Source organism: Monosiga brevicollis, genomic scaffold (assembly GCF_000002865.3).
Source record: "Monosiga brevicollis MX1 MONBRscaffold_30 genomic scaffold, whole genome shotgun sequence".
NCBI lineage: Eukaryota > Choanoflagellata > Craspedida > Salpingoecidae > Monosiga > Monosiga brevicollis.
In genome coordinates, this window is record NW_001865067.1 from 267,790 (window position 1) to 295,226 (window position 27,437).

At 55.3% G+C, this 27,437-nt stretch overlaps 6 protein-coding genes across 6 annotated transcripts; 3 read left to right on the forward strand and 3 right to left on the reverse strand.

Annotated features, from left to right (window-relative positions):
• Positions 1 to 245: 245 nt before the first annotated feature.
• On the reverse strand, positions 246 to 3,400 carry MONBRDRAFT_34115 (uncharacterized protein; the record flags this gene model as incomplete). The annotated part of the gene is made up of 10 exons (XM_001749415.1): positions 3,296 to 3,400; positions 3,169 to 3,210; positions 3,021 to 3,081; positions 2,732 to 2,884; positions 2,358 to 2,638; positions 2,202 to 2,277; positions 1,687 to 1,748; positions 1,190 to 1,247; positions 794 to 1,143; positions 246 to 668 (listed from the first exon to the last, which is right to left on the reverse strand). The coding sequence occupies exons 1-10, from the start codon at positions 3,332 to 3,334 to the stop codon at positions 246 to 248; spliced, it is 1,545 nt and encodes a 514-aa protein (XP_001749467.1). The 5' UTR covers positions 3,335 to 3,400.
• Positions 3,401 to 5,311: 1,911 nt separating this feature from the next.
• Positions 5,312 to 8,552, forward strand: MONBRDRAFT_38712 (uncharacterized protein; the record flags this gene model as incomplete). Its single annotated transcript, XM_001749364.1, has 6 exons — positions 5,312 to 5,423; positions 5,592 to 5,890; positions 6,075 to 7,615; positions 7,765 to 7,840; positions 7,934 to 8,106; positions 8,193 to 8,552. The coding sequence occupies 6 exons, from the start codon at positions 5,312 to 5,314 to the stop codon at positions 8,332 to 8,334; spliced, it is 2,343 nt and encodes a 780-aa protein (XP_001749416.1). The 3' UTR covers positions 8,335 to 8,552.
• Positions 8,553 to 9,502: 950 nt separating this feature from the next.
• On the forward strand, positions 9,503 to 21,726 carry MONBRDRAFT_38713 (uncharacterized protein; the record flags this gene model as incomplete). Its single annotated transcript, XM_001749365.1, has 9 exons — positions 9,503 to 9,954; positions 10,037 to 10,176; positions 10,270 to 10,799; positions 13,071 to 13,252; positions 13,356 to 19,094; positions 19,201 to 19,463; positions 19,604 to 19,966; positions 20,293 to 20,553; positions 20,805 to 21,726. The coding sequence occupies 9 exons, from the start codon at positions 9,503 to 9,505 to the stop codon at positions 21,218 to 21,220; spliced, it is 8,346 nt and encodes a 2,781-aa protein (XP_001749417.1). The 3' UTR covers positions 21,221 to 21,726.
• Positions 21,727 to 22,133: 407 nt separating this feature from the next.
• Positions 22,134 to 22,655, reverse strand: MONBRDRAFT_28959 (uncharacterized protein; the record flags this gene model as incomplete). The annotated part of the gene is made up of 1 exon (XM_001749416.1): positions 22,134 to 22,655. The coding sequence occupies one exon, from the start codon at positions 22,653 to 22,655 to the stop codon at positions 22,134 to 22,136; it is 522 nt and encodes a 173-aa protein (XP_001749468.1).
• Positions 22,656 to 24,294: 1,639 nt separating this feature from the next.
• On the forward strand, positions 24,295 to 24,675 carry MONBRDRAFT_11580 (uncharacterized protein; the record flags this gene model as incomplete). Its single annotated transcript, XM_001749366.1, has 1 exon — positions 24,295 to 24,675. The coding sequence occupies one exon, from the start codon at positions 24,295 to 24,297 to the stop codon at positions 24,673 to 24,675; it is 381 nt and encodes a 126-aa protein (XP_001749418.1).
• A 1,099-nt stretch (positions 24,676 to 25,774) lies between these two features.
• Positions 25,775 to 26,296, reverse strand: MONBRDRAFT_28960 (uncharacterized protein; the record flags this gene model as incomplete). Its single annotated transcript, XM_001749417.1, has 1 exon — positions 25,775 to 26,296. The coding sequence occupies one exon, from the start codon at positions 26,294 to 26,296 to the stop codon at positions 25,775 to 25,777; it is 522 nt and encodes a 173-aa protein (XP_001749469.1).
• Between the last annotated feature and the right edge of the window lie 1,141 nt (positions 26,297 to 27,437).

Sequence of the window (27,437 nt, forward strand, 5' to 3'; positions counted from 1 at the left end):
CCAAAACATGAGGACGCGGGCCCATGTAGTGTGCCAAGTTAGTACTAGGATCCACATGAAACATCCAGCCTTGTCCGCAGTCAGCGTGGTTTTTTAAATTGATCCTTTATCCAACGTAGCCAATGCGATAAACTAAGAGAGAGGGCCTTATCAGCCTTGCTGGTGTGCCGACGGGCAGCCGGCCAGAGAGGATGGGCTAGTGCAGATGAGCAAGCTGGCAAAGCCGTGATGCTGATGCGGGTTCACTAGGTGCATTCGATGGTCCAAAGGAGGGCCGAGGAGGACGTGACGCGCACGTGTGTGCCGGTAGCGCGGTTGCTGGTGGATAGGAGGCCACCCCAGCGCATCTCCAATTCGTCACAGTCGCTCAGATTCCACTGCAGACCGTGGGTGACGGCGCGCGCCGAGCCCGCCAAGGGCAAGAGGCCACAGTGGGGGCCTTCGACGGCACGCACCAATCCCAAGTGGTGGTCTCCGGGCGGCAAGACCTCGGCCAAACAGTCTTGGTCACGAAACACGATGCGGTGCGTGTTTACGTACATAAGCCCCGAGTTGAGCGACTGGAGCACGTGATCGAGGCGGCCACGCAAACCACCGCACACGACCACGGTCCACCGCGCTGCTGGCGTAGCCGGTGCTGCCCGATGCAGGCCGTCTACTTGGGCCACCTGCAAGAAGGTTGAATGCGACCGGTAGGCGAAGCAGGCGTGAGTAAGGTGTGGAAGGACCGATTGCAAGCAAGGGTGAAGCAGGCGTTGGCTCCTGCTGGCAGGCGCAGCCCTGAGTGACGCACGGTGGACCAGCGATCAGTGTCCTGGAGGAAGTTGAGGGCCTTTTGAAGGTCGGTCGAGTCCTGATCCTGCAGATGGAGGATGGCCGCGGGTGGGTCCTGCCGCTTGTAGTGGTCGAGAGTGGCGGGCAGGACGGAGTCAAAGTCTCCTATGATAGCCGTTAGCTTGAGCTGTGGGTCGTGCTGGTGCAGCCGATTGGCCCCGCCATCAAGAGCCAGGATACCCTGAGCGCCACGCAGGAGAGCATCGTGGCAAGGCTGAAGCGGCGTGTTGGACACAATGGCGATGTACGGGGGCAGGTCATTTGAGTGAATCGAAGGGACGGGCTCGGTCATGCTGCCGTTTTTGCGGCCTGTTTGCCAAAGCACGCTGGAGGAAATGACCAAAGTGCCCGTCACCTGCCAGCTGGCTCCAGAGGTTGATGCTCACCGAGGCGACCACGTACGCGTTGGCGATCTGCTGCAAAAGCAATCGAGCTTTGGGTGAGGAGGAGCCCGTGAGCAAGTTTGCTCTGCGGTGAGGGTGCGTGAACAGCAAGGGCAGAGCAAAGCGGACATTGCAAGTGATCAATGCCTAGCTCCGACACACAGGCGTCAACTCGGCGTCAGAGATCATAACGTACCAAAAATAAAAAAAAGAGGGCTCCGCACCGTTCAGAGGATCGTCTCAAACTGAGGAATTGGTGTGAGTAAAAGTTGTAAGGTTTGCAGAGATTGTACTGGCCGTGAGTTCTTATGAGTTTTTTTAGGTAATTTGCAATCAATTTTTGGTTAATTTTTCTGCTTTTTTTTTTTTAAGCGTCTGTCTGTCTGTCTGTCTGTCTGTCTGTCTGTCTGTCTGTCTGTCTCCCTCTTCCTACAGGTGCAAAGCTGTTTCTGTACTGTCATGCACGCACCAGCGTCTTGCTTGCCCGCGCGCCCCGGTCGTGTCGATCTTCGCACTTTCCATCACGAAGCCCTATCATACAGGTCACACAACAAGGCCCCATACAACACATGTCGCAAATGTCCACGGCCCCCAATCCCTAACCCGCCCTTGCTCACTGGAAGAGCTGTGCCGTGTTTGTGATCAGATCGATCTATTGGCTTTCCATCGTCGACTTCTGCTATTAAAGGCCAAGCTGGCAAGTCGCCATGCACGCGACAACACGCTTACGCGTTTCAGCAGTTTTCCGTTTCATCATTCCTTCAGGGTGAAAGGATCGATTAAAAAGGACAACGGCAACACAAGAAGCAGGCAGACCTAGGTGTCGAGGATCAGGGTCTTTTTCTCTTTTTTAATACATTTTAGCCCAGCATGGTTTTCTTGCGACCGCGGGCACGCACTATCAAGGGGAGCAATGGATGGCGGGACGACATTGAATCAAATGGCGAGGTTGGTCAGCCGAAAGCAAAGGCGTATTGCACAAACCGTCTTCGAGGCGTTTGAGAACTAGTTTCGCTTGTTTGCCGGCATTCTGACGGTAGGCTTGCAGGATACGGGCAAACTGATGCAGGGCAGGGCAAGTGAGTATGAGGCGGGGGATGCAGGGATGCGCACGGCGGAGCGTGTGGCGGGCAGACATACCAAGGGCGCCGAGTTGGGGTGGGTGCTGTCAAGAGCACGCTCTAGGACGTAAAGATCGACGGCCTTGTCTTCTTCCATCTTAGTGATGGAGGAGAGGCCAAAGTCGATCATGACGAGTTGTGCATTGGGGCGGCGGATCATGTTGCTGGTGGTGAGATCACCGTGGATTAGGTCGTTGGCGTGGAGGCGACCGACGGCACGACCAATCTGCTCGGCGAGTTCCATTCGGGCTGGCGCTGCCTCATCCAGCTGATAAAGATAATCGCGGGCGGTCTCTCCATCTACAAATGCGTACCCAGGTGTGTATGGGTTCAGGTGCGAGCCTCCTCAGACGCGGCGGGGAGGAGTGGGTGTGATCTGGCAGGTGAACCCACCAACGTCTTCTATGTAGAGGCGGCTGGTGGTGATGTCGACGTAGTACAAGGCTGGCACGGAAATGCCAAGGGTCCGACACTTGGCGAGGGCCCGGCCCTCCTGGACCGTACGTTTCTGTGTGAGCTTGCTATCAAGAGTTGGGTGGCGATACTCTATACGTGATGAGCGTTCGAGTGAGAGTGTTGCATATGGAGTGCTCCGGAGGTGTGTGTGTGTGTGTGTGTGTGTGGGGTATTGCATGGAAGTGGGAGGGAGTTGGGCATGAAGCGAGACGCGGTGGAGACAAACCTTTGCGGAAGCGTTCTTTGATGATGCAGCTCTTGCCGCACAAGCTGCCACGGAAGACACGCTGCGAGGCAATGCCCGTCACAGCATAAGCGAACATGAATCATCGGGCAGCCAAGGGCACGGGAGCGGGGGCCAGGTATCGACGTACGGCTTCGGCACCTTGCTTGATGAGCTGGTTCTGGTCCTCGTGCTATCACATCAAGGGGTATGAGTGTGACACCGCGTGAGCTCGAGCAGTTGCGCACGGTAAGGAGGCGGCGGCGGGGCGATCGGACCTGCGTCGCCGCGACGCGGGACTTTGTGGGTTCGGCCATTGGCGCGGTAATTGCTTGAATGAGGTAAAGCCCCAAGTGTTCAATGCCACGTTGGCTTTGAATTGCTTCCCTGACGAGGAGCAAGGGCACTGACTGAGTGACTGACTGAGGGTCCGCTGCCGTTTTTTTTTTTTTTTTTTTCAGCTCGTCTGACAGGGATGGGGGTCACAACCACACAACTGCCTATAATTGGACCCCATGAACCACCCGGAGTTACCTATGCACACTTGATCGCGATGGCTTGACAATAGACGATATGTGTCAATTCTCACACTTGTAAAGAAAACCTCTGACAATATCTTGTGTGTGTGTGTGTGTGTGTGTGTGTGTGTGTGTGTGTGTGTGTGTGTGTGGAATGGCAGCGGCCTCGCCGCCACGGCCGCCGCCGCTGTGCACGACCCATTGCGGTCCACGTCGCTGATGGTAGATGAAGGGCATCAAGCGCCGTTCCACCAGCGGCTGCATCAGCAACTCTCATCGAGCCGTCCACGGCGTGTCGTATCACACTCCTCCATCTCCAACCACCCCTACGACCAACATGTGCACCCGCCCCTCCATATCACAAGAGTCTCTGACATTCTCGGTGTGTGATGTGTGTGTGTGTGTCTCTCTCTCTATCTATCTCTTGTCTCTCTCTCTCTAACTCTCTCTCTAAATTCATCTCTCTCTGTCTCTCTCTCTCTCTCTCTCTGTCTGTCTCTCTGTGTGTCACTTTGTGACGCTTTGAGGCACACTTCTCTCTCTTGCTGTCTCTCTGGCTGTCTCTGTCTCTGTCTCTGTTTTAGCCTTCAAACTCTGCATCAATCCCTGATGATGGCCAGTACGCCTCCCCTTCCCTCTCAAACTATAGATCCCACAGTCTCCCTCTCTCCATTGCTTCCTCATTTCTCTCCCATCTCACTCTATACCTTGATTTACACATTGCTTCAAATCCTGCTCCCCACCATCTCTCTTCTTCTCCTCTCCTGCAACCCCATCCCTCTTCCCCCATCTCCAACCCCAATTCCCATCTCTTCCAAAACCACCACCATCACGCCCCCTCTCTCCTCAATCACTCCCCCTCGCTCACACTCTCTGCCCCCCTCGGTGCCCACTGCTGCTGATGACGATGGTGGTGGTGCAGTTTTGGACACAACACCCCGCGACTGACCGTGTTGGCAGCTGGACGGACGCTGGAGCGCTCGGTTGCTCGTATCATTCGATTGGTCGGGATAGCAGCAGCGTGTGGAGGCGTGTCGGATTGCATTTGACGATATAGGCGAGTGGCTGTGTACGGGTTGGGAGCTGCTTTCGCCTCGGAACGCAAACGGACGCGAGGCCCCTTGCGCGGACTTGGCGCCGTCCAGCCCGTCAAGCTTGAGCGCCAGCGACTCGACACCGGGCTTTGGCTTGTACGTAAAGGACTAGCTGCTCTTGACCATAACATCATAACAGATTGGGAACTGGGAAGCGGGAAGCGGGAAGGTGGGGTTCAGCAGCAGCCTGCTTGGCTGCGTCACCTCGCGCGGCGGCGTGGCCGCCGAGTCAAATTCTCCCTTGCCCTGTTCCCTGCCTGGCGTACTTCCTTCCTTCCTCATACAAACGCAGCACACCTTCTCCTCTTCATGTTCTGTCTCATCTTGCACGCGTCACCATGTCCTTGTTGCTCTTCGCCTCACCATCGACTTCCCCACCCCCACTTAGATATAATACACGCGACACTCTACCCCATGTCGACGCCTGATGGGAATTTGGCGCCGGCCTAAAGCGCCATGGCCGTGAATCACCCTTATCATCCTGCTTATGCCGTCCCTGGGTGAGTGTCCCTCACTCGCCTTTTCCGTGACCCCTCTCCTTCGCTTTGAGGCCCGTGGTCATTGTGAAGAGGAGGAGAGCACTTGCCAACCAATCCTAGTCCCCTCGCAGCCCATCAGCCTTTGGCTCACATCTTGGTTTGCCGGGGGAGGACTCAACAGTCACGTCTCCACAAGTAGCACCATGGCGTCTGCGTTACCCACCTCACTCAAGAAAAAGTCCGGACAAGGCAATGATTTGAACATTGACGACTTTCTCAGCCTCTTGCCCTCTTTTGGCAAAGCTCGTGCCCCAGGTATGCTTCACCCGCCTTCGACCCGTCTCCGCGTCATCGTCTCATAGCTTCAAAGCATCCAACACGCCAACCCGCCCCACGCAACGCCATGCCCAACCCTCCTTCTTCAATCCCCCCTCCCCTTCTCGTCTCGGAGCCTTAATCCTCTCTTCCTGCACGCGTGAATAGATCCAGACCAGGGCGATGACGCCGGGACCGCCAGCCGACGTCTCAGCCGCTCCAACAGCATGCGGTCTGGCGCTGGCTCTCCCGTGCGGAAAACTCCCAGCGGCTGTATTACCTACACCGTTCAGGCCAACGATACCTTGCGCGGCGTCGCCGTCCGTTTTGGCATGGCACCCGGGGAAGTTCTTCTCCTCAATAAGCTCAGCGGCTCTTACGTCTATCCCGGTCAAACCTTGTTTGTCAAAGACCCAGAAAGCCAGGAGGCTGTCAACTACATCCCCGCCACTGCTCCTGACAAACGCGTACGTCCCAAACTTAAGACACCGAAAACTCAAAAGGAAAAGAAAAGGACAAAAAAAAAACCAACTGCCACAATACTGGCTCGCACCCACCCACCCACACACGGGTGGGGCAGGCAGCTGGATGCGTGTCCTTGGATGATTGCGCCTCTGACATGTCTCACACTTTCTTCTCTTTACTCTGTAGGTTTCACCTCGCAGCTCAACTGCCGATTATGTCCAGAGTCGGCTTCGGCAGCCTTCCATGTCACGGGTTGCACGCCGCTTTGCCGGTCCCAAGATCGACCCTACCCTCGTCTCTATCACCCCCATGCCCCAAAACTACCTCGCTGACCTCACCCTAACCCCGATTGAGTACTTTCGCGAAGACGCCGTGCGCCTGCACTGCATGTACTTTACGGACGGGGAAGGGATTATTGCCGGTACTCTCTCCATGGATACGCACCTCGTCACCTTTCTCCCCGATGTCAGCGACCTCGTCCGAGAGCTGGGGGCTCAGCGTTTTTCCTTCCAACTCAGTATGTATTCCCCCTTGTTCCGAGGCGAAGCGCTCCGCACCCGGATTTCCTCTGCCTACTCACCGGTTTCTTTGCGCACCACCGCCTTGGCCTATCCCAATGGATCACTTCGCCACATGGCTACGTCGCATGTGTCATTAGACACGGAAGACTTGTTATTACCGCGCTCACAGACGGCTGCGCCCGAGTTTCGTCCCCATCATTTGGACCCTGCCGGGCGCCACCATGCCCACTTGCAGGAAGACTTGCGACGCACGATTCGATTGCTGGGTGAAGATTCTCCCTACGTTATCCAAGCAAAGGCAACCCTTGGCGACCCAGAAACCGATGGCGGCAACTTGACAGAGGACGAACCAGACGATTCAGAAGATGGTCAGGACACTGAGGACACAGCAAACCCAGACGAGGCCCTGGCCAGACTAGACGCCGCCCAAGAAAAGCATGAGCAAGCGATGACTGCCGCTGCCAACGTCTCGCTCACAGCAGTCAGCGATCAAACTGAAGTAGCCAGTGTGGTCACGCCTTCCAAGGCTGATTCAACATCGGACAGCCTAGCCACGCCCGCGACCCCAGCTTCCGCTCTTGAAGCAAGCGCCGAACAGGCTTTGCCGGAGCCGGCGCCTCACGGTGACGCTGCGGCATCAGCTGAGGCTACCGCGTCTGGAGGCGACGCCGCAACCGCCGCCTCAGCCTCCGCTACTGCTGAGGCCATCGTGGAGGCGGCGGCCTCGGGCCAAGACACAGAGACAAGCGCTGTCGCCGGTGAAACTGCAAAGGCGGCCAATGTCACCGCCATGCTCAAAACACCCGCCGCTCGGCCGACTCGCCGGCGGTTGCGCTCCAACGAGGACGAGGACTACCCTCTCTACATCTGCCTTCGTCAGCAACTCGTCTTTGGTGAGCCCCCAACTGCCGGAACCGTTGCTCAATATTGGCTTGGCGTGAGCCGGGGTCGCCTTGAACCTGCCTTCCAGTATCTTGAGCATACCACCAAGGTTGCCGTGGCCCACAACAACTCTTGGGAGGTGGTCGAACACGAGGAAATGGCCCCAACGGAACAGCAGCGCCTTAATATGATGCTCAGTGTGCCGAAGATCAAGTCCAAGTTCTTGACCCCCGACATGGTTGAGGCCGTCGCCCAGCATTTGCCCAGCTGGCAGCGCCTGTTGGACTGGAAAATGATTTATTCTACCTATCGCGATGGCATCAGGTTTGTCCACCGGGGTCAAGCTTCTTGTCGCCATAGAGACTTTTCGTGACCCCGCCCTGGTATTCTTTGTGACCTCGCATTATGCAAGTTTGCCTGGTTTCTCATCTCCTTTGCTACTGTGTATTTTCCGCGTGCGTTTCAATGTATAGCCTGGGAACTTTGTATAAGAACGCCGATCAACACCCCGGGGCCTCGCTTTTGTTTGTGCGAGACACAGCTGGTCACGTATGTTCGAGCTCGTCATTTGCCACGTCTGTTGATACCAAGTGATCGCGCCGCCCATCCTCATGCACATCCGTGCTTTGTTGCTGCATGTAGATTTTTGGCGCGTATACCCCCGACACGTGGCACCCCAGTGAAAACAAGTTTTACGGCTCAGGCAAGGCGTTTGTCTTCAAGCTGAAGCCGACCATTGAGATGTATAAATGGACGGGTGCCAATCGTTATATCATGATGGGTGCTCATGATAACATTGTTGTGGGTGGTGGCGGGTGAGTATCTGCTCAACTATCTCCGGCTAGCATCTTTGACATGTATTCTTACGACTGCCTTGTTTCTTGCCTTTTGTGCTACGTAGCGGCACCTTTGCTATCTGGATTGACGGCGACTTCAACCGTGGCAGCTCACAGACCTGCACTGCGTTCAACAATCCGCCCCTGGCTAGCGGCGAGCAGTTTGAGGTGCACGACGTTGAGGTCTGGGCCTTCAACTCCATGTAAATTGCCTCTTGGCTGAGTCCTTTTTTGGCAATATCGCTCAATGAATCATCTCATTGCAAGCCTGATGCTTGCTCCATTTCCTGCCCTGGCGGCGTCCCTGTATATTCTGAAGCTGTTGTTCGAAGTGTTGACACCCTGATATCGTGATGTGTGAGTCAAGTACAACAACTCTTTCGTTCTGCTTTTTTTTTGTAATAAATTTATGTCGGATATCGTCCAACCACTATGCTGAAGTTTGGGCATGTAAGGCGACGGTTTTCTCAGAAGCTGTGGATATTGCGCACGATTGACTTTTTGTGCTCCAAACATTTGCAGCACCAAACGTTTCAGCACACATTTCGAAGTAAGGAACATGGAAGCATAAAAGCATGGAGGCATGGAAGCAGAGTCAAGCATGGTAGGCATCAAGGCATCGGACTGCGCATGTCGGACCCCAAATCACGGCATACAGACAAGGTGACAATTAATTCTGCACATTTGGGCCGGTACCCACAAATCCTCGACATTTTCAATGGGTACTTCAAGCTTACGCCACGTGACACTTGAGAACGTCACCTACACATGGGCCGTCTTCGGCCACGTCTACTCTTTTGGGGGGGCACGGGCAATGGGATGAGAACACGCGAAGCATATCACATGCACCGTGATTGTTCTGTGTGGTTTCATAGTAACTGCAGAACGTGATCGGGTTGGTAGCGTTATGACTCATACATGAAGCAGGTGCCTGTGTATCACGCGGTATTGCCTTGAACAACAACCCCCTATGGGAGTAGACCAAGCAGGTGTGGCAAAAACAACCCCACAAACCCTCTCAGTCCGAAACAGACCAACACACTGCCCACCACCGTGGCCTTCAACATGTCCTTTGCTCCGGTGGGCACCGGCTGTTGCGTGTCAAAACGCGCAATGCACCCCCACGTCTGGGGCTTGAGCCGCCTCAGAGTATATTTTACACAAACGAACTCGCGGCTGCCTTTCCCTTTCCTCTTGGGATTACATCCTCCTCCTCGGATTCATCTTCATGCGTGTGCTGCAAACAAGGCGTCGGCAAAGCCGACGCCCGCAAGGCGGTCGGCTGTCATGGTCGAACAAACCGTTGGCATTGCTGCTGGCTGCCTTTGTGACTCTGCTGGCTCCCACCGCCCAAGGCTTCCCCGTGACCGGTGCCATGTCCACACTGCTGGGATCAAACAGCACCCACTTTGTGCACGAGATTTACGGACAGCGGCACGCCATCTTCCCTGCTCCGCTCGCGCCCGCGGCCAACTGGCTTGCTCGCGATCCGCTCTTAAATTCGTTCATGGCCGAGGCCGACCTCAACCGAACGCTGATCACACTGGTCAACCTTTACGGTCGCAGCCAAGATGCAATCGCCTTTCGTGACCGTCACGCTGCTGATGTACCACTTGATACGCTTTTGGAGCGCGTGTCCTTGGAACACCTCTACGACTACCTCGTCCAGCACAGCTATTCGGTGGTGATTCGTGAAGAGTATTTTCCCGGGTACGCCCAAACAAGCCTTGAAGAGCTGATTCAGACGGCTTTTGGCAGCTCGACAGTCACCTCGCATGTGTATCTCTCGGGCAGCGAGGCTCATGCTCTCAACCCTCACACCGATCCGTATGTCATCCGGGCACCTTGAACGCGCTTGAATGAATCACCTTGACCTGCAATTAACCCTGGTCTCTCAACGTGTTGATAGTTACGACGTATTGGTCCTGCACCTGCATGGCCAGAAGCATTGGACTGTCTGTCATCCGTTGGATTCCAGCACCGAGTGGGCCGATGCGTCCCAAGCTCAGCTGGCCCAGCTCTTTGAGATCCAGCGCAAGAGTGTCGACGGTCAGGCCAATGCTTTCACCGTGTGTTCTTTAGCATCACGTCCTTGAAAATCGCAGCTGACCTCTACCCCACCATTCCCCATGTGTGTGGTAGGCTGCACAAATTTTGACATTGCAGAGACGGACAAGATGCGCTGCGAGCATTTCACCCTCAGTCCAGGCGATGTACTCTACCTGCCAAAGTCCACCATCCACTTCGCCACAACATCGCCCAACACAACTACCGCGCATATCACCTTGTCCCTGGAGCGACAGGGCCAATCTTGGATTGATCTCGTCCGCCGTGCATGTGCGGTTCTTGACAACCAGGCTTGTACCGTTATCGAGAGTACCCTTGCCTCGCTTGAGACTTCACCCTCTGGCCTTCACTGGCTTGAGCTGGCCACGTTTCCTACGGACGAGCCGTGTCAGATGGCCCAAAAGCGTCTTCTTGGTTTCGAAAAGGACTCTCTGCGTACGCTCGTGGCCCAGGACCCACAACTTGATTTCACCTACGTGACCTCCAAGGATGTCTTGGCTACCCTCCAGCGCTTGGCTAGCTGTACCGCCTCTTTGGGTTGGGATTCACAGGGACGCGAAGTGACTTTTGAGGGCCTTCTCACCAACCCAGTGACCCATTACGACGTACGCTCCCTCACATGCTCTTGGCGAGTGACGAACACGCGCACTCACAATTAACCCCTCCGTAGATTGTCGAACGTCACCGCCGCTCGGCTCCCTGGACGGCACCTGGCAATTCTCGTGGCGGCTCTTGCAATGGTTGTGTCTACTACGAGTGCACGTATGTTCAGCGCAATCTAGTTTGCCCCCTTTCCAGTCTGAGGTAGCCGCCTCATGCTATCCTATATTATCTCCTACCACAGCAACCGTTGTAACTCGAACTGCGGCAGCTACGTAAGATTCTTGCCATCAAGCCCTTGCAAACCAACCAAACAAACAAACCAAAAAAAACAAAAACAAAAACAAAACCGACATGTCGTTTCATTAGCGTCCTCTGGCTCTCACCAAACTTAGGGCTGCAGCGGAGGTTGTGACGATGAGTGTGACGATAGCTGTAAATACCTTTTTTTTGGCTGCGATGGCGGGTGGGTATTCGGACCTCTTAAAAGTGGCTAGGGCCTTGATGATCGCATCTAACTTTGAAGCCCCGCGCGCCTGTGGCAGTTGTGACAGTGGCTGCGATGACTCATGCTCCAACAACTGCGCCACCTGCACGGGAGGCTGTGTATGTTTTATGTGTCCAATCCGTCGGCTTTCAAAGCACGTGGAAGAGAAACGACTGCCCTCATCACCGACTGGTCACCATGTAATAGAACTTGGGCAAGACGCGATGCAACTCCTGCAATTGCCGCGCTGGACACTACTTTCAGGGGGGTAACAGTCATAACATTGCCAACAGTGGGTGTCGAGGTAGGCGCTCGTGAGATTACGCATGTCCTTTGCATTTCATCATCACGCCTCAATGCACCAGATCTCTCATCTTCTGAACAGATTGCACAGCTGGAAAATATCAAGATCAGACAAGCCACTTGTCACGCTCTTGCAAAGACTGTGCAGCAGGCACATCCAGTGGTAGCACGTCGCGCACGAGCCCGTGTCCAACCTGCGCCTCGGTGGGTAGTCATGGAACGAAAACATTCCCTTCCAATGCTCGAGAGTGTGATTTTTAGCTTCAAGAACGTGTTGGGAGTTTGATTTTCTACCTACCTGTTAATGTCAACACCTTGCTTACCGGGGTTGACGATTGGTTTTATTCCAGGGTACCTTTCAACCGTCCACGGGCGCCACATCATGCCTGTCATGCTCCGGTAGCGGCACCAAGTGCAACACGGGTCGCTACACCACTGGTTGTGCAGGCACTTCCGCTGGAAGTTGCACGGCATGTGCAACCAACTACTATCAGTCTCAAAACAGTGTATACAAGACGGCCTGCACACGGTGCTCTACTTGCAATGCCGGTCAATTCTACACGTGCAACGCCAACTCAGGACTTGCATGCACGGTTCGTGTTGCTTAGAAAGAGTGAACAATACTAGCACAGGGGACAGCCTTCACCTTTGCGCGCTTACATCATCTGGTCTCTGTAGGCATGTGGAGGCGGCACATATCAGTCTTCCGACGCCCACCGCAGCACCAGCTGTTTGGCTCAAAACACATGCGGAGCAGGCTCTTATTTTTCGGGTAGCATCTTCTCGGCCGGCTCGTGCACCACTTGCAATTACGGTACCTACATTGCCACCTCTGCCCACCGCACTACCTCATGCACGCCGTGGCCCACCTGTCCGGCCGGCACCTTCAAGTCTGGAGCCACCACAAGAAGTGGTGGCTCGTGTGCCGCATGTGGCAGTGGAACTTTTCAAACTACAAACAGTCACATCCTGACGTCTTGCTCTTCTTGCGCCGCCACGGGCAAGGTCTGCGGCACTGGCCAGTATCAATCGGGTTGTGCTGGTCCATCTGCTGGTGCCTGCTCCTCCTGCCCAGCCAACACCTATCAAGCCTCTTCCTCGCACCGCCTGACCAGCTGCACAAACTGCAGAACGTGTGGCACAGGCCAGTATCTTGCCAATTGTGCTGGTGCCACTGGCCCGGGCATTTGTCAAGTGTGCAACTCAGGCACCTATCAGAGCCAAACTGAACACCAATCACGCACCTGCCCATCCTGCGCTTCCTGCAGTCCGGGCTATTATCGTGACGGTTGCGGTGGTGGAAGCGCAGGAACCTGCGTTGCCTGCGCGAGCGGATTCTACCAAAGCCAGCAGGTCGGACTGCGTCAGCCTCTTTCCAAGCCCCGCATAGATCAAGAATCCGCCTTCTCACACCTTGAATGCCTCTTTTGTGCGTATGTGCTTTCTCCACTTGTCCTCCTCTGCTTCTGCCCCACCACAATCGCAGACATACGCTACATCTTGCTACCCATGCCCTGGCTGCCCGAGTGGCTACACCCGCACTGGCTGTGGGGGCTCCGCAGAGGGCACCTGCGTGGGTCTAGTCTGCCCCGCTTTGCCCGCAGTCAGCAGCGCCGTGCTCACGTACAGCAATTCAGAGCGACGCTATCCCGTTATCGCAACGTTTGCGTAAGTGCACCTGCCGGCTCGTTGAGAGGCGTGTTGTCAGTCAGGCTTGCCTCGCGAGTAGCCTCATGTCGTTCCTCCTGTGTTGATCTTGATCCTGTTCCAGCTGTGTTGCGGGATTCGAGCAGACCGGTGGGGATGCAAGTCGCTCGTGCACACCGGCGCTGACCTGGGCAGGAGCAGAAATCATTTGCACCCGTGTCTCTTGTGGGGACCTGCCCGCGCTCAGCAATGGCTTTGTGGACACGAGCGGTGGCATTGATTTTGAGAGCGTAGCCACGTTTTCTTGCAATGAGGGTTATACCCGAAGCGGCCCAGCGAGCCGCACCTGCCAAGCCAGCGGCGAATGGTCAGGCTCTGCGCCCATGTGCGTGACCTTACCTTGCCCATCCCTGCCCGTGTTTGCCCATGGGTCGGCGACTAGCTCTAGCAGCAACCCGATCGTGGGTGCGACCCTCACTTACGCATGTGACGCCGGCTACACTCTTTCGGGCAATACCGAGGCCACATGCATTTGGTCTGGCTCCGCCATGATGTGGAATACTGAGGCACCGACCTGCACCGCGATTCCGTGTGACCCTCTCGTGGCACCAGCGAACGGTGAATTGGACGTGTCAAACAACGGCATCTTTCCCGCCACTGCAACCTACAATTGCCAAGCCGGTTACACGCTGACAGCGGATGGCACGCGCACCTGCCAGACAGATGGCACATGGAGCGGGTCTGTGCCAGCCTGTACTGGTGTGCCATGTGAAACCCTCACGGCACCGCCGTATGGTGCCGTGAGCAGCACCCACAATTGGTTTCCTAGCACGGTCACCTTCACTTGCTTTGATGGCTATGAATTGGCTGGAGCAAGCTCTTTGGAGTGTCGATCAGACGGGAGTTGGAGTGACAGCGCACCCACCTGCAAACCATGCGCCGTCAACATGTTCCGCAATACCTCCACCTCGGGCCCTCAGTGCGAGTCCTGCCCAGCGTTTAGCTCGACTGGCGGCCTCACGGCACGTGTCACGTGCGCCTGTAATGCTGGCTTTGGTGGTGTGGCTGGCTCATGTCAAGCTTGTCCTGTAAACACCTCAAAGAGCACAGTTGACAATGCACCCTGCACTGCTTGTGCACCAGGATACATGACCTCTGGCACCAACGCTGAGACATGTGATGGCGTTCCTTGTGCCATGGTCCCCAGTATTGCCTACGGATCGTTCATTTCCACAAACAACAATCGCTATCCCTCGACTGGCACTTTCAGTTGCGAGACTGGGTTTGCGCTCGCCAACGACGACAATGGGGTGCGCACCTGTCAGATTGATGGATCGTGGTCCGCCGAAGCCGCCAGCTGCAGTCCCGTGTGTGGCGACGGTATTCGAGTGTTTGGGGAAGAGTGCGACGATGGCGCCAACAACGGGAACGACGGCTGTGCAGACAACTGCACAATCACTCCTGGCTATTACTGCCATACAGAAGGCGAAACCTGCTCAGTTTGCTCCATCAACACTCCACCTTCCGATCTCACGGTAGATTGTGCCGATTACGCCGTCGATTTGGCGGTGTGGCGCGCAAACAACCTCGGTGCGGTGGCTGACACGCACACCAACTGTGGAGCTCCGACTTTTACCACGACAGCCCTCAATGTATCTGGCCCTGACCCAGGGTGCAGCGCCCATCTCTTCCGGGTGGATGTTAGCTTTGCCAAGGGAGGCTCCGACTTTTCGCTGGCCAACCTTCGAACGTCAGATACGGTGCCGCCAGTGTTCACGGCAGTACCCGATGGAGGCCTCACATATCAATGCCACGCATTGCCATCGGCCAGCAGCGGTATTTCCGCCACCGACACTTGTGCGGCCTTTGTCAACATCACGAGCCGCGATGAAACGATCGCCGGGGCCTGCGCAAACAACTACACGCTGCAGCGAACATGGACGGCTGTGGATGGATGCCAAAATGCGGTGTCGGTCACCCGCAACTATACGGTCATTGATACGACAGCACCCACATTTCAGGTCCCGCCACAGAATCTGTATCTCGAATGTGACGGCACGCCGCAGGACGCGGCCATTCAGGCCTGGCTTGACAACAATGGTGGGGCCACCATCCGGGATGCGTGCACTGGGCCCGTAACCGTCACGCACAATTTTGCCGAGGTTGCCCACGGTCTTGTGGCTGGCTGCGCGGGTGTTGTTGGGAACGCAACCGTCACATTTCAGGCGGTGGATGACTGCGGTAACATGGACCAGGCCAATGCCACAATTGTGCGCCGCGACACAACACCGCCCGTGTTTGTTGAATTTCCCGATAACGTGACCGTTTCGTGCAGCGCAGCCGAGCCCACCAATTTTACCGTTGCTGTCACCGACATTTGCACAGGGAATGCAACCGTGGTGCTCGCTCAGACTTGGACCGAGCCCAGCGCAACCTGTGGTCACGCATACACGGTGTTTCGCACCTGGACGGCCTCGGATGTCTGCGGTAACAAGCTGAACCTTACACATACCGTGAGCGTTGTCGACGAGACGGCCCCCACGCTGCCCAGCGGCGTACCCACCACGGTCCTTGAGTGCAACGCTGACTCAACTCGAGATGACGTTACAGCCCTTTTGGAAGCACATGTCAACATTTCAGCAGCGGATGCGTGTGGTGGTAATGCCATCACCTGGTCCTTTGATGCCCTCAACCTGTCTTCGACCCTGACCGGCAACTACTCAGCCCAGCTTTACGCACATGATGACTGCGCCAATGCGTTGCCTGTGGCGGCCCCGATCAGTATTGTAGATACCCAACCGCCGGTGCTCTCCAATCTCTCCGTGGCCATGGCCTATGAGTGCGATGCAGTCCCACAGACCGAAGACGTTGTCGTCCGTGATGCCTGTGATACCAATGTGCAAGTGGTTTTTGGGGACAACATCACCCAGGGCCAATGCCCTCAAAGCTACACCCTGGCCCGCACGATCTGGGCCACGGACAATGCTGGGTGGCAAGACAACTTTACGCAATTCTTGACCGTGGTTGATACCACAGCACCACAGTGGGTTGCCCCACCGGCCGACGTTGTGTTTGAGTGCGATGGTGCAGGCAATACCGCCAACGTGACCTGGTGGTTGGAATCCTTTGGCAATGGCACGGCCCAGGATGCCTGCTCAAGCAACGTGACCTGGCAATCAAACGGCGCCAACGCCACCTGGTCCCAAGGCTGTGGTCAGACGCTGGCAACCTCAGTTCAATTTAGCGTGCAGGATGAGTGTGGCAATGCTCGGACGCACACCGCGTCTTTTGCTGCTCTCGACACCCAACCCCCCGTGCTGTACTGGGCCAACACCACCGTTGCGCCTGTGTCGACTGCAGCCCCTGCCTCGATCACGGGTGCAAGCACTTCAAATACGAGCTCGAGTGCTTCGCCCACGACTGGGCCGGCTGTCACATCAGCACCGGCTGGCGATGAGCCAGTGTACTTGGTCGGCCCACCGCCCAACATGACTCTGGAATGCATCGGTCGGGCTGGCCTTGAGCCCACGCGCCCTGATCCGTATATGGTGATGGCACGGGATGTGTGCTCGGGCTCAGAATATGATGTTGCCTACGAGGAGACGCGACATGATGGACACTGCATGGGCCTCGTACGCTACGTGCGGGCGTGGACCGCGGTGGACAGCTGCTCAAACGCTGGCACCATGTATCAAACCGTTGCCATCCAGGATACCACCCCTCCTCAAGTGCAGAGCCCGCCCCAGGATCTCCAATTGGAGTGTGATCGCGAAAGCTCTGCTGGCCAGCTGCAGCAGTGGCTCGACGCAGCCGGCTACGGGATAGCCGAGGACACGTGCTCGGACGTCACTTGGAGCCACAACCTGACAAATCCAATGACTACATTCCACGCATGTGAAGGGATGAGCAGCATGGTTGTGCGCTTTACCGTGACTGATGACTGCGGGAATGCCGCCCATGCTTTTGCCACAGTGAATGTGGTCGACACGCAAGCGCCCATCATTACGGCCGTGCCCCCTGCGCACACCATCGAGTGTGACTTGGCTAGCCAGGATGCACAAATTGAAGCCTGGCTGCTCCAGTCTGGTAACGCTCTGGCTGTCGACGGATGCAGTGATACGCTCTCACGCAACTATACCTCCAGTCAGCAAACCATGTGCGCCAATACCAAGGTTGTGACGGCCAATTTCAGCTTCACAGACACCTGTGGCTGGCAAGCCAGCGCCTTGGGTACTTTGAGCGTTCAAGACACGGTACCGCCCACCATCGTCCTACGCGGATCAAATGCCACCACCACGGAAGCTGGCTTTGCGTGGCTTGATCCGGGAGTGGAAGCGGCGTTTGATACATGCCAGGGCGCCATCAACGTTAGCATCGTGCAACGTCAGCAAAATGTTAACATCTCCACTCTAGGAGAGCAGGCGATCGAGTACGCAGTGGCCGATGACTGCCAAAACACAGGCAGTATCGTGCGACTCGTGACCGTGCAGGACACCCTGAGCCCGGTGGTGCGTGTGCAACACATTGTAACCCGCCGCATTCGTCGCGGCGCCAAGTTTTATCCTTCGGCCGACGTCACGGCCGAGGACTGGCTGGAAGGATCTATCACAAACTTTTCATTCGTCCCACCCGTGGAGGAACTTAGCGCGTCGGCAAGTGGCATGTACGTGCTGTCCTACGCTGCGTCGGATAGCTCGGGCAACATGGCCGTTGCTCCGGGCGAACGGGTCATTGTTGTCGACGCTGAGACCGAGGCCAATGTCTCGGAGAGCTCGCGTGTAACGTTGACCTTTGACACACGACTGGCCACGCTGGCAGTGCCGGCCAGGGCTGTTGCCGTCTCGCTGTATGTCATCCTTCAAGCAAACGGCGATGAAGCATCCAGCGCTCGCCAGCTACTGACACAGGCCTATGAACGTCGGCTGGCCGTTTATCGCGAGCCGCTTTGCTGGGCTCATCAGGCATCGTTTGTGCTCTGCCGCTTGGACATGGTGGAGGCTGCACAGCGACATCTGGAGGCTCTGCTCACACTTGAAGGCTTGGTGGCTATTGCACCTTTTGGCGTCGATGTTCTCGCGTATGAAATTGCCGTCGCCGACTCGACACTGGCCGTGCAGCAAGACTACTTTATGCGAATTGGTGCCATTGATGCCGCGCTCATTGCGTGTGAAAGCACGAGCTGCCGCTATCATGTTGAGCGTTCGCAAGTCGTCCAAGCTGCCGCACAAGAAGCCGCTTTTCCTCGCGCCGTCTTACAGCTCCGTGCCCTTTCTTCGTGGAAAGATGCCGACAATGTTGAACAAGATCTCTTGGCATTAGGTTTGTTCCCGCTATTCGTGCACGCCACGGATGCTGCATCAACCTTTGAGGCCATGGTCCTGGGCGTACCCGAGCAGGATGCCTTGATCAGCCTTTTGCAGGAACGAAACTTGGAACTGAGCGAAAAGGCGGATGTGGCTAGCAACGTCGTGTTTGCCAGTGGCGTGCGTTTTACGCTCAATACCTCGGAGGCCCCAACCGTGATGGAACTGCTCCACGGCTGTGGTTTGGCAGGTTATTCTATCGTCAACAGCACGCATAACAATGCGACAGGGACGCTGGACGTCGTTGTCCAAGTACCTGGCGTTCTGCATTCGGCTATGCTTGCCACCTTGCAGGCCCAAGCAGGTGTGCTGTTCGTGTCAGACCCGTGGGCAGTGCGGCAAGCTCCCATCCAGGAAGATGAGTTTCCGTTTGCTTGGCAATGGGACCTTGACCTGGATCGTCTACCAACGACATCGACGACTCGCTCCACAAGCGCCACTGTCACCTCTGAAAGTGACTCGGCCTCCTCCTCTGCCAGCCCCCTGCAGCGTCGCGATGTGTAAGTCAAGCTTTGCTTATCAGCCGGTCGTTTGTGAAGGGTTGAACTGGACAACTAGCTTCTTTGTACATGACTGATCAGCGCCCTTTGTTATTGCCGGCCGCAGGGATTCAAACAGCTCGGTACCGATGACGGCTGAAGAGTATATTTCCGCGATCCTCGACGACCTCAATGCGACGTCCAAAACAGAGTTTGCTTGTGAGGGCTTTTCCGCCGCCCTTTGGAGCTGCACGCTTCGGACGGCAGCCCATTGGTATCCAGATACTGTGACAACTCTGCTGTCCACCTATCCGGGCGTTGCGTCTATCATGGTTGCCAACGACACAAGCATGGTGGGCTCGCTACAAGATGCGGTAGAGGACTGGATTTGTAAGTTTCCACGGCCATCTCGCGTGTCAAAACTTGGGAGCAGGTTTGGGAAGATTAGACAAAATGATGTGTGTCTGCCATGGGCTAGACCTCTGGGCTGGACTTGTCCTGTGCATGTGCTGATGCTCGTGTGTGGCTAGATGAAACCCTTGGTCAAGACGGAGCTCCAAGCTTGAGCGTGCATGTTCAAGCCGAATTGACTGGGACAGTGGTCAATGGTCAGCGCAATGCTGTGTACACTGTCACGGCCGGCTTTGTCAGCAACCCCAATGCCACGTACAGCCAGCTGTATTCAACGCAGGGTGCCTTTTTGGAGGGTGACTCTTCCTTCACGGCTTTGAGAGCCAGCATTCTGGCGCTGAATATCGAAACAATCGTGGATGTCGTCCTGTCAGATGATAGCCCTGATGCCGTGCTCTTCTCTACGCGACCACTAATGGAAGATGCAGAGGTGATGCAAATTCTCTTGACCAACACGGCTCTCTTTGATTTGGGCAATCCAGGTACAGCTGTGCAAATCTCAGTGTCCAACCCTGCCTTGTCTGCAACACGCGCGCATGAAACAGCCGAGCAGATGTTGTGCACCTGTGCTTGAGCAGGATTGCTTTATTTTGTGTTGCTTTCGCTTTTTCGTCCCCCTGAGCTTGCTTGCCTTCCTGCTGGCTTTCACGGCCCTGTACGCAAACTCATTTCAAAAATTGCTGATGTGACGCCCCCTGTAGGCACCAAGGACGTCGATCTAACGGCTGGTGATGCCGTTGACATTATGAGCTTTGAGTTGAATCGCACAACCGTGGCTGTCACTCTTGAAGGCTATGTATTCTTCCAGGCCCGGCCCGCCACCTTGCTTCGCAGCGGGTGGGTACCACCTGCAACCACAACAACGCGCGGGCCAGCCAAGCCACAGCCTACGAGCACATCGGACCCCACACACTCTTCCTCCAGCTCTTCCTCTGCTTCGTCATCCATCTACATTGGTGCGATTGGTGGTATCGTCGGTCTCTTGGTGTTGGTTGCAGTGGTCGTCATGGTCCGGCGCTGGCAGCGCAAGGGCACCAAGCCACAATTCGATGCCCAAAACACCGATCAGGTGAGTCGTGCCATGACCCTGATGTATAGCCTTTTGGCGAAAGTAATTCATGTGAGTATTGAGGAGGCTTTCTGCGTGTCTCACCTCATATTGTTGGGGGGCTCGTAGAACATGAGTGATTTCCGAACCGGCGTTGTCAACCCTCTCTGTAAGTCATAAAAACTGTGGAGCTTTCCATAGCGCGTGAGATTCGTCGCACTTGTGCACCACCGCAGAATGCTCATGTTCTTGTTTTGGCTGGGATACGATAGATGGCGGGGTAGGTGAGGTTCAGGAATCTACTTATGGAGACGCTGATGCTGGTGGGGATGGCGACTATCAAGACCTCCACCATGAAGTCTGGGGAAAAGGCAACGACGAAGATTTGCAGGCCGATGGGATGTACTCTGACATGTTCAATGAACCAGATAAGGCGGAAGATGATGGGCTTGATGAGAGCGGCTATTTGAATGTGGGGGGGGACATGGAGACTTCTGAGGATACAGAGCAGCCGGGATTTGGATTTGATGCCTTTGGCCAAAACGATGATTTTGATCAGAATGGATTTGACGACTCCTACTTTGAGGCCGATGACCTTGATCGAAAAAGCGGTAACGCCGATGAGTATCTTGAAGCCGATGGTTTTGAACAGGAGGACACTGCCATTGACGATGAAACTGATGAATGAGGTGACCTCGCCACCTGGGTTCTTGCTGCCTCTTCGAAATACCAAGACCTTTGGCATGTTTGATTTTATACCTGCTAGAGGTCGTCTACGACGCGGTTGAGCTTGCCATATGCAAAGCCGTTGAAGTGCTCGGGCTCTTGACTGTGCTTCTGCTTTTTGATGTTACATTTTTGTTTTCGTTTCAATCATGACACATATTGTTCCGAATTTTGCTTTCCCTATTCGTGCCAAATTTCACGACAGTTGGACTCAGGTTTTTGACTTTGTTTTGGCCACATCGCTGCGCGCGATTTTTCCCTCAGACAGCCCTGCACCTGGATTTTCCTGGAGGTTATGTGAATAGGAATGCAAATGGTGTGGCTGTGAGCGGCACCAAAGATCAGCATGGTGCATGACTTCGTCTTCTCTTGCATACCGTGACTGAGGAGCAAGGGTTTGATGTTGCTTAGGCTGATGGTGAGTCTTGGGATGTGGTCTTGGTGTGTCAGCCAGTGAATTGATGCGAGATGACGTATTTTATCATGGCAGTGTGTAGAATGATGAGCAGTTGTATGATGACTCGATAGTGCCGGCTCTTCGTTAAAGGGTTCTCAATGTCACGCATGAGGAGGAAGAAGATCGAGGCAGAGATTGATGGTAGTCAAGAGATGGGTAATCGATTTGGATCGTAACGTTTCGGCCACACAGTGGCATCAGCTCCATATCAACACAAGGAAGGAGGGAAGGAGCACGACACTAGCGCATTGAAAAAAGAAAAAAATAAAGAAGCCTGCCATGGACTCGGGCTGGCAGGAGCAGGTTGATACTAGGATGTCATCATCATTATAAACATAATAATATAGGACTGTAATATGATGTACACAGGTTTCTCTCGGGTTGGGAGAGTGTCGACTCGGAGAAGACGGATACCCAACTAGACGGTGGAGCAGATACCGACCCGGTTGGCCGAGGCCAGGACGGAGCGGCGGCAGGGCCGGACCACAATGTGGCTGGGCTCGACTTGGTGCAGAGGCGGGGTGACGAGGTCGGTCTTTGCCGAGGCAACGGGCTTGGTGTGGCTCAAGGGGCTGGCCGATCGTCGACGGTGGGCCTCAAACTGGGGAACAGTCATGCGTTCCAAGCAGGCACCCTCCTGGGGGTCCTCGAGGAAGGTGTGCTGGAGGTGGCGCCAGAACTGCGACTGCTGGACCGTCTGTCGGAGAGCCATGCGGTCTTGTTGCTTGCACATTTTGATGTTCTTGTGGTAGGCCATGCGAACGACATCGGCCAGAGTGGTGGCGGTGGGGGAGGAGGAAGGCATGGCGGTTGTTGTGATGGGCACTAAGTGTTGATTGATGCTGCTGGCTGCTGCTGCTGTTGATGACGATAATGATGATGATGATGATGATGATGATGAGGCCAAGGGGGAGATGAAAAATGCCACCGCTTGGACCATGAGTTCAAGTTGTGCCCCCCCCTCGAGACATCGTACCTCGCACACACACACACACACACACACACGCATTCGTTGGAAGGAGTTGGAATGCATATTATGCTTTATGTCTCTGCTTCTGCTTAAAAGGAAGCGCACCACCAACAGGCTTTCTCGCCAATCTAGGGGAGTAAGCGGGAAAGCTGGGTTAAGGCAACACTAAGGCAGAACGAACCAATCCATAGGTTGGAAGTATGTACAAAAAGCATTGGTGTTGGTGACACAAAATTGCTCGACAACCTCGTGTGCTCGTGTTCGTTGTGGGTGACACATGGGTGTTCGTTCGAATCTCTGCGATTTTCTGACAATAGGGTGCATCTCACTGCGCAGGTGATACGGCTGTCTGCAATCAGTCATCTACACACCACGAGGCAGTCACTGCTCTACCCTACTTTTCAGCTGCCTGTTCTTGGGAAGGCGGATAATTCTCAGCAAGTGCGCGCCCCCACATGTGCAACGGACATGTGCCGTCTTCAGTTTTGTTGGTTTAGTCCCTATCCTGTATTTTGGGAGAAGGTTAGTTAGCCTACAGCCTTTTTTCCCACGAAAAATTTTCTGATGAATGGGATGACTCTTTGGATTTTGGCTTCTCGAGGGGATGCCAACAGCTCGCTCTGCCGAGACCATCCTCACGCCGTACATGAGCGGCTTTGACACTAGCTCAAATTCAAGGCCAAGGGAACCTCGCGTTTCATCGACTCGTGCAAAGGCTTGGGTCAGTCGTCGTTACTACTCTTACCATCATTCATTGCCTTTTCGTTGTGACCGTTATTTCAAGAGGGGAGGAGTTTCGGTGGCATGTGGTAACATCATAACGCCTGCGACCAAAGGCTTGCCCCTTACAAGCCTTCATCATGGAGGCTTTGACCCTCACGAGGCCTCATCATGGTGGCAAAACGGGGGTGACAGCGATATCAGCAAGGTGTGCAAGGGGGTTCTGACCCGTGTCAAATCTGACGTTATGGTGGGTTGGGGCTCACGGATGCCTACGCTCTGACGCCTGAAATGGTTGGGGTCCTGACGTGGAGCATCCGTCGTAGCTCAACGGGTTAAGGACACGAGCGTCATCTCCACTACCATGAACCCGTGGGCCCGGTTGGGTTAGGGGTGGGCATCGGGGTTTGGTGGGGTGCGCAGAGCGAAGATGGTCATTTTCCCTTTTCCCCCGCACACGACCATTGACCACACGACAAGTTCAAGCAGGGAGATGCGTGTGAGAGGGCATCGGCAACGGTCCCCACACGCCACGAGTCGGCTGACCCGGGATCGCAGGCTGAGGGGCAGCTTGCCCACTTGGGCAGCCGGTATCGGGACGAGTCGACCGCGAGCGCATGTGCCGATGGGCCACGCTCCCCACGAGCGCGAGGTCATAAGCTCGGTGCTTGGGGCGAGGGCTATGAGTGTGCCTGCATCGACTGCAGCGCACAGGGCCGATTCTGGACGAAGATGGGCGGGGCAGCGACATGCGTCGGCGCGCCAGCCACGATGACTGCCATGACAGCGGCGCCTTTGTTGTCGAATGAATCGAGCGACGAGGCTGTTCGTCGGCAGGCCCAAGTACGTGCGTTTCTGGGCTAGCTGGTGCGCCAGCTGATGTCGCGCCATGGCGCAGCAGCAGCAGCAACAACGGCGGCAGCAAGGACGGGAGCAAGGACGGGAGCAAGGACGGGAGCAACGACGGGAGCAACGACGGGAGCAACAGCGGCCACCCCGGCCACAACAACAACGCCAGCAGCAAGAGCGACTGTGTCGGCAGCGCATAGGAGCGAAGACGGAGGCCCGGTGTACGGCCATCATGCACCGAGGGAATGCGCAGGCTGTGCTTCTTGTGGTCATTCCAGACGGCATACTGAAGAGTTGGACCACGTGTCTGTGGTGGCGGCAGATGATACCGCTGCAGCTGGCAGGGATGTTGATCAGAGAAGCGTGCTCCGTCGGGGCGAGGGAGCTGGCGGTGTGGTGGTGGTACAGCCGCGCCGCCTAGTTGTGGCGCCCGAGCTCCCTCCTGCGTTGGGAGATGGTACCACGAGCTTTTTTTCCTCCTCTTCCTCGGTTGATGCTGGAGGTGGAGCTGGAGCTGCCACTAGCAATTACTTGGGTCTAGTCAAGAGAGGATCGAGCTTTCAGACGCACGGGCCCTGTGTACGGAGCAAGGTCCCACCGGTGCCACGATATCGACGACTGAGGCGCCGACCACGGTTTCGACGAGCTGTGAGCCAATATTCTGGTCACGTGTGGCGGCAAGGGTTGAGCCGAGGGATTCGGCCTCTGTGAGCAGTGGCGCCGAATAGGAGGGTGGGTTTTCCCATTTGGCATCTTTTGCTGTATGCCGTGGCTGAAGGGCAGGGATCCTAAGGAGTAATGGGTCACGCCCAGCCATAAATTTGAGAAATGTACAGTGCTCCACACTAGTGTTTCTTGCCATCTGCATGTACATTTACAATGTACAATGCATGGTATTTTCTTCTGTTTCAATTATTATCTGATGGTTGCTTTGGATTAACGGGTGTCCTGGTGTGCGAGCCCGCGAATTGACGACATGACGTATGTTATCATGAGAGAGTGTAGATTGATGAGCAGAGCGGCGCTGGCTGTGTGATGGTTGGATTGTGCCAACTCTTGACAAAGAGTAACAGAACAGTGTTATGTGTCTTCCCTCCTGCTGGCACCGGTAGTTTGAGGGAATGAGGCAGTGAGAATGCAAAGTGGCTGAGTCTAGGAAGAGAGTGGTCTTCAAAGAGTGATGATATTTTTTGTTTATAATGCGGAAAGGAGGAAGAAGATCGAGGCAGAGATTGATGGTAGTCGAGAAATCGGTAATCGATTTGGATCATAACGTTTCGGCCACACAGTGGCATCGGCTCCATATGAACACAAGCAAGGAGGGAAGGAGCACGTCACTAGAGCATTGAAAAAAGAATAAAAAAAAGTAGAGAGGCCTGCCATGGACTCGGGCTGGCAGGAGCAGGTTGATACTAGGATGTCATCATCATTATAAACATAATAATATAGGACTGTAATATGATGTACACAGGTTTCTCTCGGGTTGGGAGAGTGTCGACTCGGAGAAGACGGATACCCAACTAGACGGTGGAGCAGATACCGACCCGGTTGGCCGAGGCCAGGACGGAGCGGCGGCAGGGCCGGACCACAATGTGGCTGGGCTCGACTTGGTGCAGAGGCGGGGTGACGAGGTCGGTCTTTGCCGAGGCAACGGGCTTGGTGTGGCTCAAGGGGCTGGCCGATCGTCGACGGTGGGCCTCAAACTGGGGAACAGTCATGCGTTCCAAGCAGGCACCCTCCTGGGGGTCCTCGAGGAAGGTGTGCTGGAGGTGGCGCCAGAACTGCGACTGCTGGACCGTCTGTCGGAGAGCCATGCGGTCTTGTTGCTTGCACATTTTGATGTTCTTGTGGTAGGCCATGCGAACGACATCGGCCAGAGTGGTGGCGGTGGGGGAGGAGGAAGGCATGGCGGTTGTTGTGATGGGCACTAAGTGTTGATTGATGCTGCTGGCTGCTGCTGCTGTTGATGACGATAATGATGATGATGATGATGATGATGATGAGGCCAAGGGGGAGATGAAAAATGCCACCGCTTGGACCATGAGTTCAAGTTGTGCCCCCCCCTCGAGACATCGTACCTCGCACACACACACACACACACACACACGCATTCGTTGGAAGGAGTTGGAATGCATATTATGCTTTATGTCTCTGCTTCTGCTTAAAAGGAAGCGCACCACCAACAGGCTTTCTCGCCAATCTAGGGGAGTAAGCGGGAAAGCTGGGTTAAGGCAACACTAAGGCAGAACGAACCAATCCATAGGTTGGAAGTATGTACAAAAAGCATTGGTGTTGGTGACACAAAATTGCTCGACAACCTCGTGTGCTCGTGTTCGTTGTGGGTGACACATGGGTGTTCGTTCGAATCTCTGCGATTTTCTGACAATAGGGTGCATCTCACTGCGCAGGTGATACGGCTGTCTGCAATCAGTCATCTACACACCACGAGGCAGTCACTGCTCTACCCTACTTTTCAGCTGCCTGTTCTTGGGAAGGCGGATAATTCTCAGCAAGTGCGCGCCCCCACATGTGCAACGGACATGTGCCGTCTTCAGTTTTGTTGGTTTAGTCCCTATCCTGTATTTTGGGAGAAGGTTAGTTAGCCTACAGCCTTTTTTCCCACGAAAAATTTTCTGATGAATGGGATGACTCTTTGGATTTTGGCTTCTCGAGGGGATGCCAACAGCTCGCTCTGCCGAGACCATCCTCACGCCGTACATGAGCGGCTTTGACACTAGCTCAAATTCAAGGCCAAGGGAACCTCGCGTTTCATCGACTCGTGCAAAGGCTTGGGTCAGTCGTCGTTACTACTCTTACCATCATTCATTGCCTTTTCGTTGTGACCGTTATTTCAAGAGGGGAGGAGTTTCGGTGGCATGTGGTAACATCATAACGCCTGCGACCAAAGGCTTGCCCCTTACAAGCCTTCATCATGGAGGCTTTGACCCTCACGAGGCCTCATCATGGTGGCAAAACGGGGGTGACAGCGATATCAGCAAGGTGTGCAAGGGGGTTCTGACCCGTGTCAAATCTGACGTTATGGTGGGTTGGGGCTCACGGATGCCTACGCTCTGACGCCTGAAATGGTTGGGGTCCTGACGTGGAGCATCCGTCGTAGCTCAACGGGTTAAGGACACGAGCGTCATCTCCACTACCATGAACCCGTGGGCCCGGTTGGGTTAG